At 37.4% G+C, this 17,011-nt stretch overlaps 1 protein-coding gene across 1 annotated transcript in view; it reads right to left on the bottom strand.

Annotated features, from left to right (window-relative positions):
* Positions 1-7,043: 7,043 nt before the first annotated feature.
* YAP1 (Yes1 associated transcriptional regulator) overlaps positions 7,044-17,011 on the bottom strand; it is a 103,180-nt gene continuing 93,212 nt past the window's right edge. Inside the window, exons 7-9 of the mRNA XM_007448564.1 lie at positions 13,266-13,396; positions 9,750-9,862; positions 7,044-7,919 (exon numbers count right to left, since the gene is read on the bottom strand). Of these exons, the coding sequence (XP_007448626.1) occupies positions 7,681-7,919; positions 9,750-9,862; positions 13,266-13,396 (483 nt within the window). The 3' untranslated portion in view covers positions 7,044-7,680. The remainder of the gene's footprint in view (positions 7,920-9,749; positions 9,863-13,265; positions 13,397-17,011) is intronic.

Here is a 17,011-nt window from a genome sequence, read left to right as displayed (position 1 = left end):
CTAGACAATACTCTCATGGTACATTGTGTGAACTACTCTTCAGCACTTAGCAGTCTTATCTCTTCTATTTTGTGAGCAACTTGAGGAAGTTACCATACCATTTATTGCTCAAGACTAGAATATTACCAGGTAGTGTGTTTGCTGAATCTACGTATACATGATTCTTAAAAAGGGACAGAAGACTTAATAACCTATTAGAGCATTGTCATTGTTGTGGCAATCTTTCTAGGATTACCTCTGTGTGGAAGGCACAGTCCCGTCTGCAGTGGGGCAAGGGATAGGGAAGAGGACCCATGAGTATGGTTAGCCTGTACACACAGTTTCCCAGTTATGGGCTATGCCCTCAACTTCTACCAGTCACTTCACATAGTGTGGGATTTGGACCCAGGTTTGAGGCACTTAATTAGGAATAGCAGTAATAATACGTATAACATATCCTATAGGACTTGGCGTGATCAAATAAGGTAACACGTACAAGTGTTTTGATAATTATAGAATATTCTTCATTATTGTTGAAAACAAACAGCATACTTACATAAAAATGGGAAGGGGTAGGTTACTTGCTGTGTATACTAACGAGAGCAGGAAGAGAGGTTCATGTACCTATGCAAGTACCCCGAGTAGACTGACTTAAGTTTGAAGGACCATTTTGAATTATCCAATAACAACATATTGTTGTTGCCATCTAAACAAGATGATGAGAAAGATCGTATTCATGTTGAAAAATAATATTGCTTTTAAAGAATGTCAATAGTTTACCAGTTTATCCCTAAAACATTTTGTTTTGGTCCGTATAACCAGTGTCAGAGGCTGTGTAAATTACAGTATTTTCACTTTACCTTTGATAGCAAAAGTTTCAGAGTCTTCAAGCCCCACAGTAAGTGATGGCAGTGGGATGTCAGCTTGATGGGGAAGAACCTGCTTTTGAAATTTGCCATATTTAGCACGGTACAACGATGAAACTGTTGGAAATGTTCAGGCCTTGAGAACTTTGATGATTTTAGAAGACTGATCGGGATTTGGTCAATAGCTAATTTTTAGTTCAAATCAATGTTAAATTTCCTAAACAACATTCCAGATGTAGCCAGGGCTTTCCACTCCATTCCAGATCAAAGATGTACCCTCAAAGGGGAGTTCGGAGCTGTTTAACATACACACGTCCCATGAGGCATCAGCTGTTTTTCGATTGGACAGTACATGGGCTCATGCTGTGTAAAGTTTGGATTGTAAAAGACAACTAAATCTCAAGTCCATATGCTACTCTGGCCAGTCTTGTTGAGGTTATATTATAGGGCACAAGAGACTTGTTGGTGTCCAGAAAAAACACTTCAGCAGATGGCCTCCTTCAGAAGATACTGCACATGTAGCTTTGCAGTGTGACTTCAAGCTACTCAGTAGGCTGGCAGTTCATGAATATGATTCTTTGTATCTTTCATAAAATCTAAGGTCCTGATTCATGGTCACCCCAGTGACTGGAATCTCATACAGCTGTGATATTCTGATCATCATTCAGATCTTCATCACTGAGCCAATGAGATGCCTCTGTTGAACCCTGGCTATAGATACGCTTACCTCTTAATTGGTAGAAAGTGGTGCTTAAAAACAAGTTGCTACAAAGCTCACTTAAGGAGAAATGATCTTCAGCCCAGTTTCCTAGTCCATTTATCACTATGTTGGCTTTGGTAGTTCATAGAGATACTACTGAAATGCAGCAGTGCTTTTTCCTCAGATTCTGCCACTTAATCCACAGCTTTGAGAAAATGAATTTCTCTTCTAACTGGCTACACAGAGCATCATTTTAATCCTGTGTAAATCCACTATACACAAAAACTTGATTTGTAACTAATAAAAACATCCTTAAATGGAACTGAGGTGTGATTTCTAATAATATCCTACAATGAAAATTATACTCAAAAGGTGATGTTTAGGGGCTTCCCTGGTGGCGCAGTGGTTGAGAGTCCGCCTGCCGATGCAGGGGACACGGGTTCGTGCCCCAGTCCGGGAAGATCCCACATGCCGCGGAGCAGCTGGGCCCGTGAGCCATGGCCGCTGAGCCTGTGCGTCTGGAGCCTGTGCTCCGCAACAGGAGAGGCCACAACAGTGAGAGGCCCGCGTACCGAGAAAAAAAAAAAAGGTGATGTTTAGCTCATAGACTACTTTATAGGGACTCTGTGAAGGTCACAGGAACTATAGTCTCAACATAAAATATACTTGAGACATAAGGAAATATGGGTAAAGTTGTGTCCTAACCCTAAGAAATAATTTAACAGCCTTAAAAGTCACGTTAAGTAACAGGACATCTTCCTGATTTAGATGCTATTTTTTTCTTTTGTTGTTTCTTAGAGGTTTCCTTTAGTAAGAATTAAGCACTGTCCATTCATTTACTTTGCATATAAACCAGTATCAACTTCACAAAGTTACAATAACTCTAGTATTTAATAGTTTCACTTCAAAAAAAAAAATTCCAAGTGCCAGGTTAGCTGTTTAGGAATTTTACATAATTAGACTCTTTGCTCAGATTACCTCCAAATACACACACAGATCCAGTTTTGTTTCGAACTTCTAACAGGGTCCTCACAGCTTAGATGTCAAGTCACCTAGTTCAGGAATTTTGTTTTTCGTTAAAATATGCCAGATTAAAAAATTCAGAGTATCTTTTCAATATCATCTTGTTTGCTAGTGTCTTGATTCTGCAACTGTTTTCATTTGTGGTAGTATTAAGTTTGCCAGTTTAAGGCTATGTTTATGGTTAGAAAAATATTAATTTTACTTATATCAGAGCTTTTTGTATCCAAATATTGGAAAAAATATTCCATGTTTGATTTGGAAAAACTGTAGTACTAAATGTCACAGAATTCTCATCTGTTATCTAATTCAGTAAATTTTTAATTGAAGAAGATTGTTCATCAAGTTTTTCAGGAATACTTAAATAAAGCAATTAAATGCCAACAGTTTAAAGCAGGATAGGGACAACATGGAGACACCCTGCCAAAGACATGGTTGATTCCAGAAGCACCAGTGCACATGCAACCCTGAAGCCCAGGGGAAAGCAGTATGTGAATTTACACATAAATACCAAATAAAGCCAGATTTTCAATATAATTGACAGTTGCCAGGACCAGGGATGGTCTAGTTGCCATTACAGGAGGTAAGAAAATGTGATGGGGGTCCTTGGGGCTGCTCTTCTTTTACAACCTCAGCTGACAAGATGGAAATCAAGGGAGATTAAATGTAACTCACTGGTCTGCTGACCACCCCCTGCAGTTATCACCAATGTTTCCTTTTGTTACCAGTCCTTGTTCTTTCTAGAGGCTATTTCTCCTGAGTATTTTACTGACTCAAACTGACTAAATCAGTTACCTAAAAGGTTGTACAATTCTGGTTCACAGGCTCCAGAATGACTTCACGTCATCCAACATAAAGCACACCACCTCTTAGAGCAACTCCCTAGTAAGAGGTGCAATGTCTATAGATACAAGGTATGGTTTTGAGCTAAAATCTACAACCACTACATTTTGCACAAGGGGAATGATAAATTTCAAGCTCCACAAAATTAGTGTTCTACTATCATAAAGAAATTATACATAACAAAACACTGTTTTCAGATTTGCCTCACCAAAAATGATGTGTCAATAACTGAAGATATTATATACACAAACCCAGAAGTAAACCATTTTCAAAGACAACCAAATCTACCTCTTATTCAAAGTTTAGGACCTACCATTTAAATTTGTGTCTTTATTTATAAAATAATAACTAATAATTTTCACTAATATAAGTATTATATTTTGGAGATCATTAAGAGAATATTTTGGAGAAATAAAACCAAAGGCTATTTTGAAAGAAACCGCAGTTTCTTCTGTGCTGTTACATGAAGTAAAATCATTTAAGAATGAAGCTGATACAATTCAGCTCACACACACACACACTATTATTGATGAGGATGGTCTACAGGAAGAGTACAGAACATAAAGTTCAAAGAATTATATCCATACTACAAAAGTTCCAAATGCCAAACCAACCTTAAGTTTAATCTGTCTACCAGTTACCACTGTAATCACCTTTTATTACTAATACTTGTTCTATTGGAAGACCATTAAGAAGCCAAAAAAGTTTTAAATATATTAATCGTTAAAAACAACAAAGAACAGTTTAAAGAAAGAATATATTTGAACCATATAAACAAAAAGGTATTACAATAAGAAAAAATAATGTAACAATTTATGTAAGTACCTAACATATGAGCATGCTTTTAACATCTAAAACAAAAAATAAAAAGGTAACATTGGTACTATATATATATATTTGACAAGTGTGCATTAAAGAATTCTCTAATATAAAACATTTAAAATGTGGAGAATACTTTTTCAGGATACAGAAAACAACTGTTAAGATAGGCACACCCACAACTCTTTTAAAACCGTGCTTATGGAAGATAAAATTGATCTGAGCATTCCTTCTCAGATGTGCAGAAGCTCTGAAATTGTAAATCATTTGATATTGCCTCCCACTTTTGCACTGTTTGAACTTCAACACTGATTGGTATGAATTACACAATTAAGAAGCTTTTCAGTGTTTCTGCCAAGGTTCCATATAGAATGCATCTATTTAGTATGAATACTTAAAACAGCAACATCATTTGTATAAAAGTCACTTCCTTATATTCTTTTTCTCCTTTTTTAAAAAAGGCACTATATTTAGAAAATAGTAATTATAACAAATAGTGCTTTGGAAAATCTGAAACTCCAAATCAATGTGCTCCATCAACCATAAGTAGATCTAAGAAGCACTAACTAAAAAGAACACGACTGTAAAAAGCTGATAAATTTAAAGATTATAAAATTGGTTTATTGTAAAAGCAATTCAAGAATACCCAGTTAAAATCTTATCCCAATGCCACCCAATACAACCAAGAAGCAGTTAAACACGTTACATTACGAATAAGGACATAAAATAAGGAAGAGCACATCAAGGCTGTGATTCAAACTCAGAAAGAGAAAGGCTTAGGTCTCCTGCAGGTGAGTACAGAGGGTACGATAAGATCAAAGCACCATGTATGTTAGGTACCACGGTGCTGCTTCAACACTGAGGTATAACTGGGTAAATTAAAGGTGAGAGGAAATGAAGAACTCCATATTTTTGTTTTGTGGGTGTACTTGAGTGATTAAAATTTTAGGAACAACTGACTTTAATGACAGCAAGATGCAAGACAAGTCTTTATTGAAGAAACAGAAGCTTATAAAGTTCTCTATCAAGGTCCCACTAAGTCTTCACAACTCCCCTCCCACCTTCCCACCCTCTCCCCTAATCTAAAGCTACTCTGCTGATATATAAAATGCGATCTTAATTTGTGGCTTAATGGCAAATTGTAAGCACTCCTTCCAAGTAGCTTTGATCTTCTGCACATAAAAAAGCCAACATACTGTATCATCCATCCATAAACTCAATTATGCATTCTAGGCAGAATTTCATTATTCCTCTAAAAAAATCAATACATCTGCACAGTGGCCATTTCCCCCCAGACTTAATTCAAGATTTAATCTTTCTTCTGTTTTCTTAATAATAGCCTTAGAGTCAATTATTATGAATGATCAACCTATGAATCATTATATACAACACAGTGATTGCATTTTGAGCACTGAAATTACTTAATATAAAACTTCTTACTTCCAACTTTTGCACTCCTCTAAATTGAAGGGTCAAAATGCTTAGATTCTGTAATCAGAAAGAAAGAAAAAAAAAACACTTGTCTTCCTAAGCTGAGGCTTTTCATAGCAGTTTTAGCCAGGAAAAGAGATTTTATGTCTTATAAACCCTTGAAAATAAGGGCTTACTCTAGAAACACTGAAAAGACCCTTAATCATAGAGGTGCTAGCTGATACCACTGTAATTCACAACCAAGTATTACTTCATAGCTTATACTGAAGGTTTGATTCATGCTCATTTTGTTCCTTTAAAAATACTCTTTGGAAAACATTATTACTCCTGTAGACACATACTCTAGTTATATCTCTTCCAGTAAAAATAAAAGTATAATCATGATTATCTCTATTTCTTTGCTAAATTCAACTACCAATATACATTAATCTGATCACTTTACCAGCTAACTTATGACCTTACAGTATTCTATATACTATCCAGGGTCAATTCTCAGCATACAGAAGCAGAAGCAAGTCTTAGAAGAACGATTTTGTAGGTAATATTTCAATGTAATCCTTAATGTGTTCACTACAAAAGAGAACTAAAGTACTAGAATTTACTTCCAAAACTAAGGCAAAGGTAAACTTTCAAAGCTAAAGGAAGGTAAACCACTATATAAAGCTTACTTTTGTCATGTACACTATGAACCTAACTCAGTGATTTCCCATCAAGATGTAAAATTAGTCTGAGGGACTAACCAGGGGAAAATAAAGCCATTTCTTGTTTGCTTCTTTCAAATTCATCAGATAATATCCATTGTGTGCCCAGAGGGCATACAGGACTCCTCTAGGCACTACCCATAATAACAGCCCTTTCTAGAACACTAAACTACCACCAACATTTGCAGACTGCCCCAACCAGATTTAAACTACCTGTGAAATATAAACTACTTGTCATGTATTCTAAATGCATACATTCAAAGCTACCATTTTAAAATAAATTGGAAAGTAGGGAAAACTTAAAAAAAAAAAAGATACATTCTGCTATCACACTATCATAAACATTATAAGTGTGTGTGGGGGTATATATAGAGAGAGCAGATTACCAAGATTTAAATAAGATGGTAAAAAAAAACCAGGACATGTAGATTTACCAAAGGAACTACAATAACTGCCCCAAGCTACAAGTATAAACAGATTCACTATAATGGTAATTTGCCTAAGTTCTGAGAAACAACAACAACAACAAAAAAAAAAACAAAAAAAAGAAAAAGAAACTCGCAAACAATAAAAACCCCAACCAAGACAAAAAACAAACAAAAAAGAAACCAACAACAACAACAACAAAAAAACCACAATAAAACCCACCAAAACCTATACTAGAGTATGTGGCAATAATTAATATATTTCTATGGAAATTATCTCAAGCCTTATAAGCTCCTAAAATAAAATCAAGGTCACTATGTGACTAATGATAGCACTAGGAGGAAAAAAACCCCACTGGAAGTAAAACAGTCTTCAGCCTTGGTTTCAGCTATCTCTTCAAATCAGCATAAGTACTTAATATCAGATACAACATTTTTGGCTTGTCAGACCAGTAAGTCATGTTTTTCCACTGGCCAAAGGCAGCTGAAGAAACAATTGCTCAAACTAAATAAATGCTGTGACGTGAAGCATTTGACTTCCAAGTCTGAATATTTAGTTAAAATGACTGGTGAACGTCTAACTGGGCAAAAGGAATGGCATCCATCATCCAAACAGGCTCACTTCCCCCAGCCCCCAAAACAAACAGTAGTTATAATAGCAAAAGAAACAAAAAAAGTTTTTTTTTGATTCTTTAGAGCCAAACATGGAAGAGGTCAGCAATATATTAACAGCAGCAATGGACAAGGAAGAGCAAAACAGTGGATGAAAGAATCTTGCTGGACGTTTGTTCATCTTTTTCTGTATTAGCCAGAAGATCACAACCGGCTTATTTGGAAATTTCAGGTATATCTCCTTAGATCCTTCACAGATTTAGAATTCAGTCTACCTGAGGGCTCTATAACCATGTAAGAAAGCTTTCTTTATCTAGCTTGGTGGCGGCCAAAACAGACTCCATGTCATTAAGGATGTCAGAACTCAAAGCTTCTTGTAGACTTGGCATCAACTCCTCTCCTTCTATGTTCATTCCATCTCCTTCCAGTGTTCCAAGGTCCACATTTGTCCCAGGAATGGCTTCAAGATAGTCTGGGAAACGGTTCTGCTGTGAGGGTAGGGTGCTTTGGTTGATAGTGTCACCTAGATGGAACAGGGAGAAAGAGAATAGGTCCTTTTTGAAAAGCTAACATCAGAGCCGTATCATGTGAGTATACATAAATGCACAGGGAAAGCAACGCATTCCTGACCGACCTCCTCCACTGGCCCACAGTTTACTTAAGGTCAAACAACTCACAGATAGCAAAGTAACAACGCAAGTTTCCTTTTGCTTCAAAATTGTTCAGATATTGAACAAGCTTGATTGCTTACTACTATGTGCTGAGCAGTGAAGGGGGTCCTGAAAAAAAATTCCTTGAAAAATTATATACAGCAAGAGAGAAAGAAAAAGTATGACACAACAGCAACACTACTTGACTCTCTTCCAGGTATGCACCACCATAATAAGATAAAATATAAAAATGAATGGTATAGACCTTTCTCTGAAGTACACACTGGGGAACAGAATAAAAGAACTGCACAAAACTATTCCACCCTTGGGAGATTCACATTCACAACAGTAAAAACAAGCCTCCCAAAAAGTCCTTGGATAGGTAAGTCCTCCTAGCTTTGCTTCTAGGTTTCCCAAACTTACCTTGCCAAGAAACCTTTTTGCCCATGACAATGTTAACATTCCTTAACACTTCAATGGAACATGATTTAAGAAAAACTAATATAAACCATTAAGTGTTAAAGAGAGAAATGGGGGGACAGAGGAGTCAGGAAAGGTGTTATGAATGAGATGGGTTTGAAGCAGCTCCTATGGATGATTTAAGATTTAGATGAAGAGAGGGCGCTGTGGATTCCCAGAAGCATCAAAGCCATAAGCTGCATGAGCACAGGTACAGAAGACTTGCCAAACACTTTTAGAAGCTGCCAGCTAAAGAACTAGCTAGCTGGAGAGCTGCTTCATTTCCCCGCCAATTCGTGCCCTCTGATAGCTGCTAAGTCCAGGGTCACCGGGTAAGCCACAGGAAAAAGGGTTCTATAATTACCCCCTGTGAGGCAGGTATTTCTTAGCTTCTGCAAGATCCCTGAAACTATTCTAACAATAAAGTAGGTAAGCCCCACCACCTAGCCTTTCCTACCTGGCTTCCTGAGCCCCATATCACCTAAGTTGGACCAAAGACCCTCACAAAAAAGAGGAAAGCAGACAATGAATCACATATAGAGACATATGAATCACATATAGAGATCTTCTCCAAAATTAAGAACACAAATCCAGGGGCTTCCCTGGTGGCGCAGTGGTTAAGAATCCGCCTGACAATGCAGGGAACATGGGTTCGAGCCCTGGCTCGGGAAGATCCCACATGCCACGGAGCAACTAAACCGTGCACCACAACTACTGAGCCTGCACTCTAGAGCCTGCGAGCCACAACTACTGAAGCCCGTGTTCCACAACAAGAAAAGCCACCACAATGAGAAGCCTGTGCACTGCAACGAAGAGTAGCCCCCACTCGCTGCAACTAGAGAAAGCCCGCAAGCAGCAACAAAGATTCAACGCAGCCAAAAAAATAAAAAATAAAATAAATTTATTAAAAAAAAAAAGAATACAAATCCATATAACAGAGACTTCTAATAGGGTCCTCAACTGCTTTGTCAATTAACTCAATATTTTAAATGCTAAAATACAAAATAATTCATGTCAAATAGAGCTGAGATATTCATGACATTTAAAAACTGGGAAAAGACTTAAATTACAAGATGCCAACAAAACAAACAAAAAAAACCCACAAAGCAAACTTAATTTGAGTTGAAGTTTACAGGATCTCAATTGGTTTTCTTCTGAATAATCTTTGCTCACAATAGTTTAATTAGACCTGGTAATACAATGACTACTTCTCACTGAAAGCTAGAGGAATAAAGAATACCAACCTGTATCCATTTCATCAACACTGTTCAAGAAGTCGTCTGGGGTCCGAGGGACACTGTAGCTGCTCATGCTTAGTCCGCTGTCTGTGCTCTCATCTCGAGAGTGATAGGTGCCACTACAAAGAATGAGAGTTAAAGACCAACACAAAAAATTTAAGAAATGATTTCAAGGTAAAAATATAAACACCTGCTGAGTACCAACATGATTCTCAAAGAGGATTAGTGAAAATTCTTGCCCTGTAGCATCTGAAACAAGCACCCTCCTTCAGGGCCCATACAAAGCTCTCTTGCTATGAGGTGAAACAGACAAGTTAATCCTAATTGAAACTGGCAACTTTAGGGGGCCAAAACTTTCCTAAGGTTCTGGGCTTGGTGGCAATAAGGGAAAAGAAAGATATTTCCAGTTTTCCTAGGTGACAGAAAATTCTCTGTGTAGATATTCTCTAGTATCATTTGAATCTAGGGGCTCCACATGGCTCATTTGTTTCAAGGTCTCAATTCCCCAAGTGGCAGTGGTCACAGGCATAGGTCAAAACACAACCTCCAGGTGGGTGGTGAGACAGGTCTGCACTAGATTCATGCTAATTCCTAGCTCTCATGCAGAGAGTTTAAGCCAGAAAAATCAAACCAAAATAAAGAACCAGAATTTCTTTTTCGACTGGGCCAAAACATGAGTCACTGCCGATAAGAACTGAACTCCCTAGCTTGATCTCCTTGTTTCTGTTTGGGAAAGGCGGGGAGCTGCAAACAAACACCTTAGCATGAGATAGGAGTCCTGAGAATTCCAGTTGAAGGAAAGATTAAAAACAAAAAACAAAAAAGCTACAAGGCACATACCTTGAGAAAAACAGAAAAATACGAGCCAAGACAGATTTTTACTTTAGGCTAAATGGAAAGTATCACAGATTTACATACAAGTATGGTAAATATCCTTAGACTATTACTTTCATAAATACGACACTCTCCTAACCTAGTAGCACGCAGACACCAGGTGGCATCGCCTGTAAAATTGGAGGTTCTGCTAATTGTAGAAAAACTATGGCAAAGTGTGAAATAAAGGCAATTGTTCTTAATGGTCTCTGACTACAGTGCAAACGCTAACTTTCTCCACAGCTTGGACACTTAACAGCTGTTTAGCTCACACAAAAGTTAAACAAAAAATAACTAAGCTTTAAAAACAAGAGTTAATAGTTGCTCAAGGTCGAAAGCTCAGTCCCCTAAATTTCTACCCTAAATTACTCAATGCACTTGCCTTGTTCTCCCTCCCCTTCACTCTGTATATTGCAACCACGAGTTTAACGCTTCTGTCAGATTTTGGCAAGATTCAAAAGCCTCACACAGATCCAAGAAAACACAAATTTGCCTCTGAGACCATTTGTATACAATGCAGCTACTTTGGAGAAGGTCTCAGGATGTGGTTTGTTTTTATTTTGCCTGTCTTGATCTGGGACAAGGGCCTGGTCCTAGTCATCACTCTATTCCCACTGCTGAGAACGGAGCACATATCAAGACACTCAAGACTCTGTTACAGAATAGCTGAATGTACACAGCTGTTCAGAGTTCTTTCCAAGCCCCAGGGGAAGCACATGGGCACTCCTGAGGACCAAGTTCACAAGGCCATTTCCCTGGTTAGGGACTGCTCCCTGCAGCCCCGCACCACCCTTCAATAAACATTCACTGAGCATCTGCTACTACGTGATAGGGATTAGACTAGTCTGACGATAGAGAGATTAATGATAACAAAAATCTACAACTGATGCTTTCTGAGAGGCTCACAACTTCAGGGAGGGAGGTGAACAAATACGTTAATGAATCATATACAAGGGCTACGTGAGCAAAGTGCTTTCAGAACAAAGAGGAGTAAGCTTGAAACGTACAGGGGAAAGGTTTCATGGAAGGAACGTGGGAGCTGGCCTTGAAAGACCTCAGAGTAAAAGGGAGATGAGGGGATGTTCCACCACTACTAAGAGTCAACTCCATGGCAAGTTAGGGGAACAAGTGTTTAGAGCTTAAGGAATATGTATAAATCGAATGATGGGCAGTGGAGAAACCATCAAGAGTTTCTGAAAAGAAAAATGTTATGGTCAGATGTGTGTTTTAGAAACTGGGGGTACTACAGAGAGTAGACATGGGATTTTGCCCTGAGACTAACAACACTGGTAATGTTCCACTCTGTGATCTTTACCAGAAAATAGAATCTTAAACTGTAGCTCAGATCTTATCAAAAGTTTTAAGAAACAATCTGCACAAATGACTATCAGGAGGATATGCAGTCTATCCATTTTTTCCCAAATGGTCTAATTTTATCCCTGGATCAATATAGGCCTTCAATAAGATGGGTACTGGAATTATATTGATCTGAAATTTCCTTTGTGGAAAAGAAAGTTCTATGGCTATGACCTTTCCTAATTAACCTCAGTTTAAGCTTAGAACTACAGTCTTATATAAATATACTCAATTTTTGGCAGAACTTTAAACTGCATATGTCAGAAGAGTAAATACAAACTTAAATACCCTTTAGACGGCCTTTGAAACCAAACTTACCAAATAGGGCACCAGCACTAACTAACCTTAAGACAGAGCAAATGATAGAAAATTCTATTGTACTAAATATTTTGGTATGACAAGGTATTTTGTTTTTCTTAGGATCAGGATGTTTTCAATTCAATTGGTGAGAATTGAAAGGGTAGCATTATAGCCTTCTTAAACAAAAATACCTTTAAATGTTTTAAAAAGTACACTGTTTCAAAATTGGTTAAAAAAAACAAAAGCAAAGACCAGAAAGCAATTGTTCCTTACTTTAAAAGCTGAAACTCCATAAATATTTGACAATCTAGAAGAAAGAATTGTAGTCAAATCTTAATTTTAGGCCTTCTAGGCAAAGACTATGTTCTGTCTCAGCTTGCAGTTTTCAACATAGCCCTCCCTACATATAATAACATCTTTGCAATATGCCTGAAACCCAAGATTTGTGGTAACTCACTAAAAATCATCCTTAAACTATGTTATTTTCAATACTCTTTAATATTAATACATTATTTGAAAGAGGCACAACCTTACTTTTTATCTCCTTGACCTATAGCCCTTAAGAACATGAGGCCTTACAGTGCTCCTGCAGTGAAACTTCTCAGGCTGAACACTTACGTGGAAAATTCCTTCTAATGATCCTTACAGTGCAGCCCTAAGAGGTTTGAGACGCAGTTCATTTGCTTTTATAGAAAGGCATTCACATGTTCCTTCATGATTCTGCAAGTAACTGTTTTTCAACAGTATAGGCACAAGCAAACACGTGACTGTGAATAAGTATCCCCTCTACAAGTCTGAACAGCTCATTTCCTCTCACACGAGCCAGCTTTTAATCCTCAAGTTTTATTGTACTAGCCATTTATGGAGAGATTCATTTACAGCTATGGTTTTTGGCCCACAAAGATGTTCAAACAGCTTATTACAAGTACTAAGGAGAATCACCTTAAAACTATGATCTTTCTCAGATGTTGGCCAGTAGCAACTCTTACCAACCTGTTAAGAAAGGGATCTGAGCTATTGGTCGTCATTGTTCTCAATTCCTGAGACATCCCAGGAGAAGATACTGGATTTTGAGTCCCACCATCCTGCTCCAGTGTTGGTAACTGGCTACGGAGAGCTAATTCCTAGAAAAACATCAACACAAATAAACAGAATCAATCTATCGATTAACAAAGTTATCGTTAGGTTTAAAGTAATAAACTTGTACGTATAAAGCTGAAGTATTAACATCTAAAAGTTAATGAGTTTCCCAATCAGAAGGACCAGGTTCTTCTATCCATTTCAAGTGATTAAACATTAAATTATATAAACTGAAAGTTTAATTAGTCTTATTAACCCCAAAACATATATACTTAACTACTTAGCTTCCTTTCGGTATTTTCCTTTTCTGGCAGACACTCCTAAATCCCTCCTCTGGGGTAGGATGGCAAGTCTGATCTTTACAAAAGAGAATTCTTACAGTTTATTTTTACTCACCAACCCTCATATGGTTTTATATGTTTGGCACCAGTAATACAAATAAAGTCAAAAGAACAAAATTTGGTGATTTACCAAGACACCAACACTCCTCACTGCCCTCCTGCATTGTTTTACACTTTGGTATCAAGTAACTCATTCTGACTTCAGGTTTTTCAATCTTGAACTGTCTTCTGGGGCATCCAACAATTTCTCAGCAAGATTCTACCTGGAAACTGAGCAAAAGCTATGGGCCATTACTACCCTGATCATTTAAGAAGGCCTGCCTCAACGTGCTTCCAAACATTCCAGGCCTCAGCTTTATATTTGCCTGGGGCTTCAAGGCTAGTTCACCTCACTCTGGCCAACTCTTACACCTTCATACCTCACCCCCTGCAGCCTTCCTGAGCCAAGCCTGCTCGCTGAGGCACACACCATCTCCAGCACCCTCACTCCCAGTCACCACTGGGTCCAGAAGCAGTGGAGATATTTTCTGAGCTCTGCACCACCACTTCTAGACTATGCAACAACCACTTCTTTTTACTCAGGTTTCTGCCTTCTAGATACCCCATCTTTTAAATGGGTTTCTTAACCGGAGGATCATGACAGAATGCAGAGGGTATGTGAACTTGGATGGAGAAAAAAAATTACATCTTTATTTTCATTAACCTATAACTAAAATCTAGCATTTTCTTCAATTATAAATATAGGCAACAAACAGCAGTATTTACTATACCTTTGACTTTTCATCAATAGAAAACATTTTCATATCATGCTCTAGTTGTTGCAAATGTATTAAAATACCATTTATATTAATTACTATTTCAATATTATATTAATTTTAAGACATGACACTATATCTTATTACTTATACATTATGTAGATGAGTCACTCAACATGAGTTCCTTGAATTTCTGGATTCCAGTGATCTTCATCCCTACCTACCTCAATCACCCACTTATACAGCCAAGACCTTGTTATTCCAAAACCAAACCTACCTCTACAATCTTTACTCATGTTTGGGACAATGATCATTGTTTCACTTCATTGCAACTGCATCTATCACCCGGGAACTGTCAACATCCATGCACAAAATCTATACAGTAATCTAACACTGAAATTCCTGGCTCTCTAAATTGCAATGATATTGACCACTTTACCATTGTATTTCAGTCATTAACTTCCTCCGTCACACCCTGAGCTGGTTTAGAAACTTCTTCCCCAGAAATCTTACATGTACTCATCCCGCTTTCTGGAACCGTATTTTTTCTTTCCATCCAGTTTCTTCTGCCTCCTACTATTCCAATCTATTGGCTCTCCTTCCCTACAAGTTTAAATGCAGGGCTGATCATTTTAAATACACATGATCACCTTTCAGATTCCTGATACACACATAATTTTATTTCAACACAGCAAATTCCAACCATGAATCAATATTAAAAATGTGCTTGCTTCATTTCAATGGATTCCCTCCCGCTGTCTCCTGTTCTAGGCCAACCCACACTCCTAGCAGCTTCTGGGGATCCATTTTACTTGTTTTCTCTATCTTCTATCTTTGATGTGCCCCTCGCCCCCATTTTCACCTTACAAAGTGAGAAGTGACTTTAAAACAAAGTGCACTCCCCGCAGGTCTTTAATATGAAATGTTTTCTCTTGGTACCATGTCTTTCCATATACTCTTGACTAGAACACTTTTCTTTCTTATTATTTAAGACACAGTTACCTTCTCTAGGTAATTCTCCAGAATGATCCCATTTCCATCTTCGGATTGGATTAGATTAGACAGATAGACAATATGTCTTTCACACCTTGAGCATATGTATGTAACATGATCTTAGCACTTACCACATGATATTGTAATTATTTCTTCTCTGTCCCTTAAGGGCACAAAATGAATAAATGAACGACTATTTTGGAGCATAAAACAAGAGCTTCTAAATACTTTGAAGAATTTATGTTGCTATTAAAACACAAGGATGTTAAAAGCAATAAATTTTATTTTACTTTAAAATATTTACTTATTTGGTTGGTTGGTTGGTTGCGCTGCGTCTTAGTTGCGGCATCCGTGTGGGATCTAGTTCCCTGACCAGGGATCAAACTCAGGCCCCCTGCATTGGGAGCACGGAGTCCTATCCACCAAGGACGCCCCAAAAGCAATAAATTTTAAAGTGAATAAAATTATAGGCTCTGGATGAGGCTGATGCCTAGGGAAGGCATGCTCATGTTTCTGTGTACCTAGTTTTGAACCTTGCAGCACAAAGCAAATACATCATTACTGAAATAACTTAATAAATTTGCTATAATTTTCATATTGTTTTTACAACTTTTATTTTACCCCTTTTGATGGTTTCCACTTTTTGAAGGTTTTATGAAGTTAAAGCTAATTGTTATGTGCAAAATCTCCATGTTCTCGCTACTTGGAATTCTGCCACATTGCTTGTTTGAAGCTATCAGATTTTTACTTTTTGCTGCCTTTAACAACTGAATTTCTACTGTCAGCAGACACTAAAGAACCAACTATCCACATTTACAATGAAAAGTAATTTAGAGATGTGAATAAGAAGGCCAGTCTTTACAAGCTGCCTAAGAAGATATCCAACCCCCTGAAAGGCTATGGAAATACTTCTCATCAAATCTATATTTGAGCCAGGACTAAGAGTAACTAACCTAGGGATTCGGGGGAAAAAAATGCCACTTCATTTACTGGTGGTGGTGGTAGGACAGTGTTAGCATTATCAACAAAATAGTGAAGAATATGGCATGAAAACAAATGTAATGTGATAAGGCCAATGATATAAATAACATATACATAGATTATAGAACCCATATACCAGGTATGGATATTCAGCTCAGGTTTGAAACTTCTAGTTATAGGAAAAACAAACAAACAAACAAACAAAACCCCCAAAACCAACCAACCAGGGTTGATTAGAAGTAATTTTTGAAGTATTATTGAGGTATAATTGATATATAATAACTTACACATACATCATCCAAAAATGGATTTGCTAGAAACAAAATTACTTTAACTAAACTTGACTACTTGGTAGCCCCCTCCCCAGGGCATTCGTTCGTTCGTCCTTCCTTCCTTCCTTCCTTCCTTTCTTCTTCCTCCCTCCCTCCCTTTCTTTTCTTTCCTTCCTTCCTTTCTTTTCTTATTAGTCATCCATTTTATACACATCAGTGTATATATGTCAATCCCAATTAATTCTTTTGTTAATATTTTCATCTGTGAACATAATTTATTTCACTGGGTTCAATAAGGAAGATGAAACATTTTTGTT

This window comes from Lipotes vexillifer, unplaced genomic scaffold (assembly GCF_000442215.2).
Source record: "Lipotes vexillifer unplaced genomic scaffold, Lipotes_vexillifer_v1.1 scaffold593, whole genome shotgun sequence".
Taxonomy (NCBI): domain Eukaryota; kingdom Metazoa; phylum Chordata; class Mammalia; order Artiodactyla; family Lipotidae; genus Lipotes; species Lipotes vexillifer.
The sequence above is the reverse complement of the archived record's forward strand: the minus strand, read 5'-3'. Positions and strand labels throughout refer to the sequence as shown.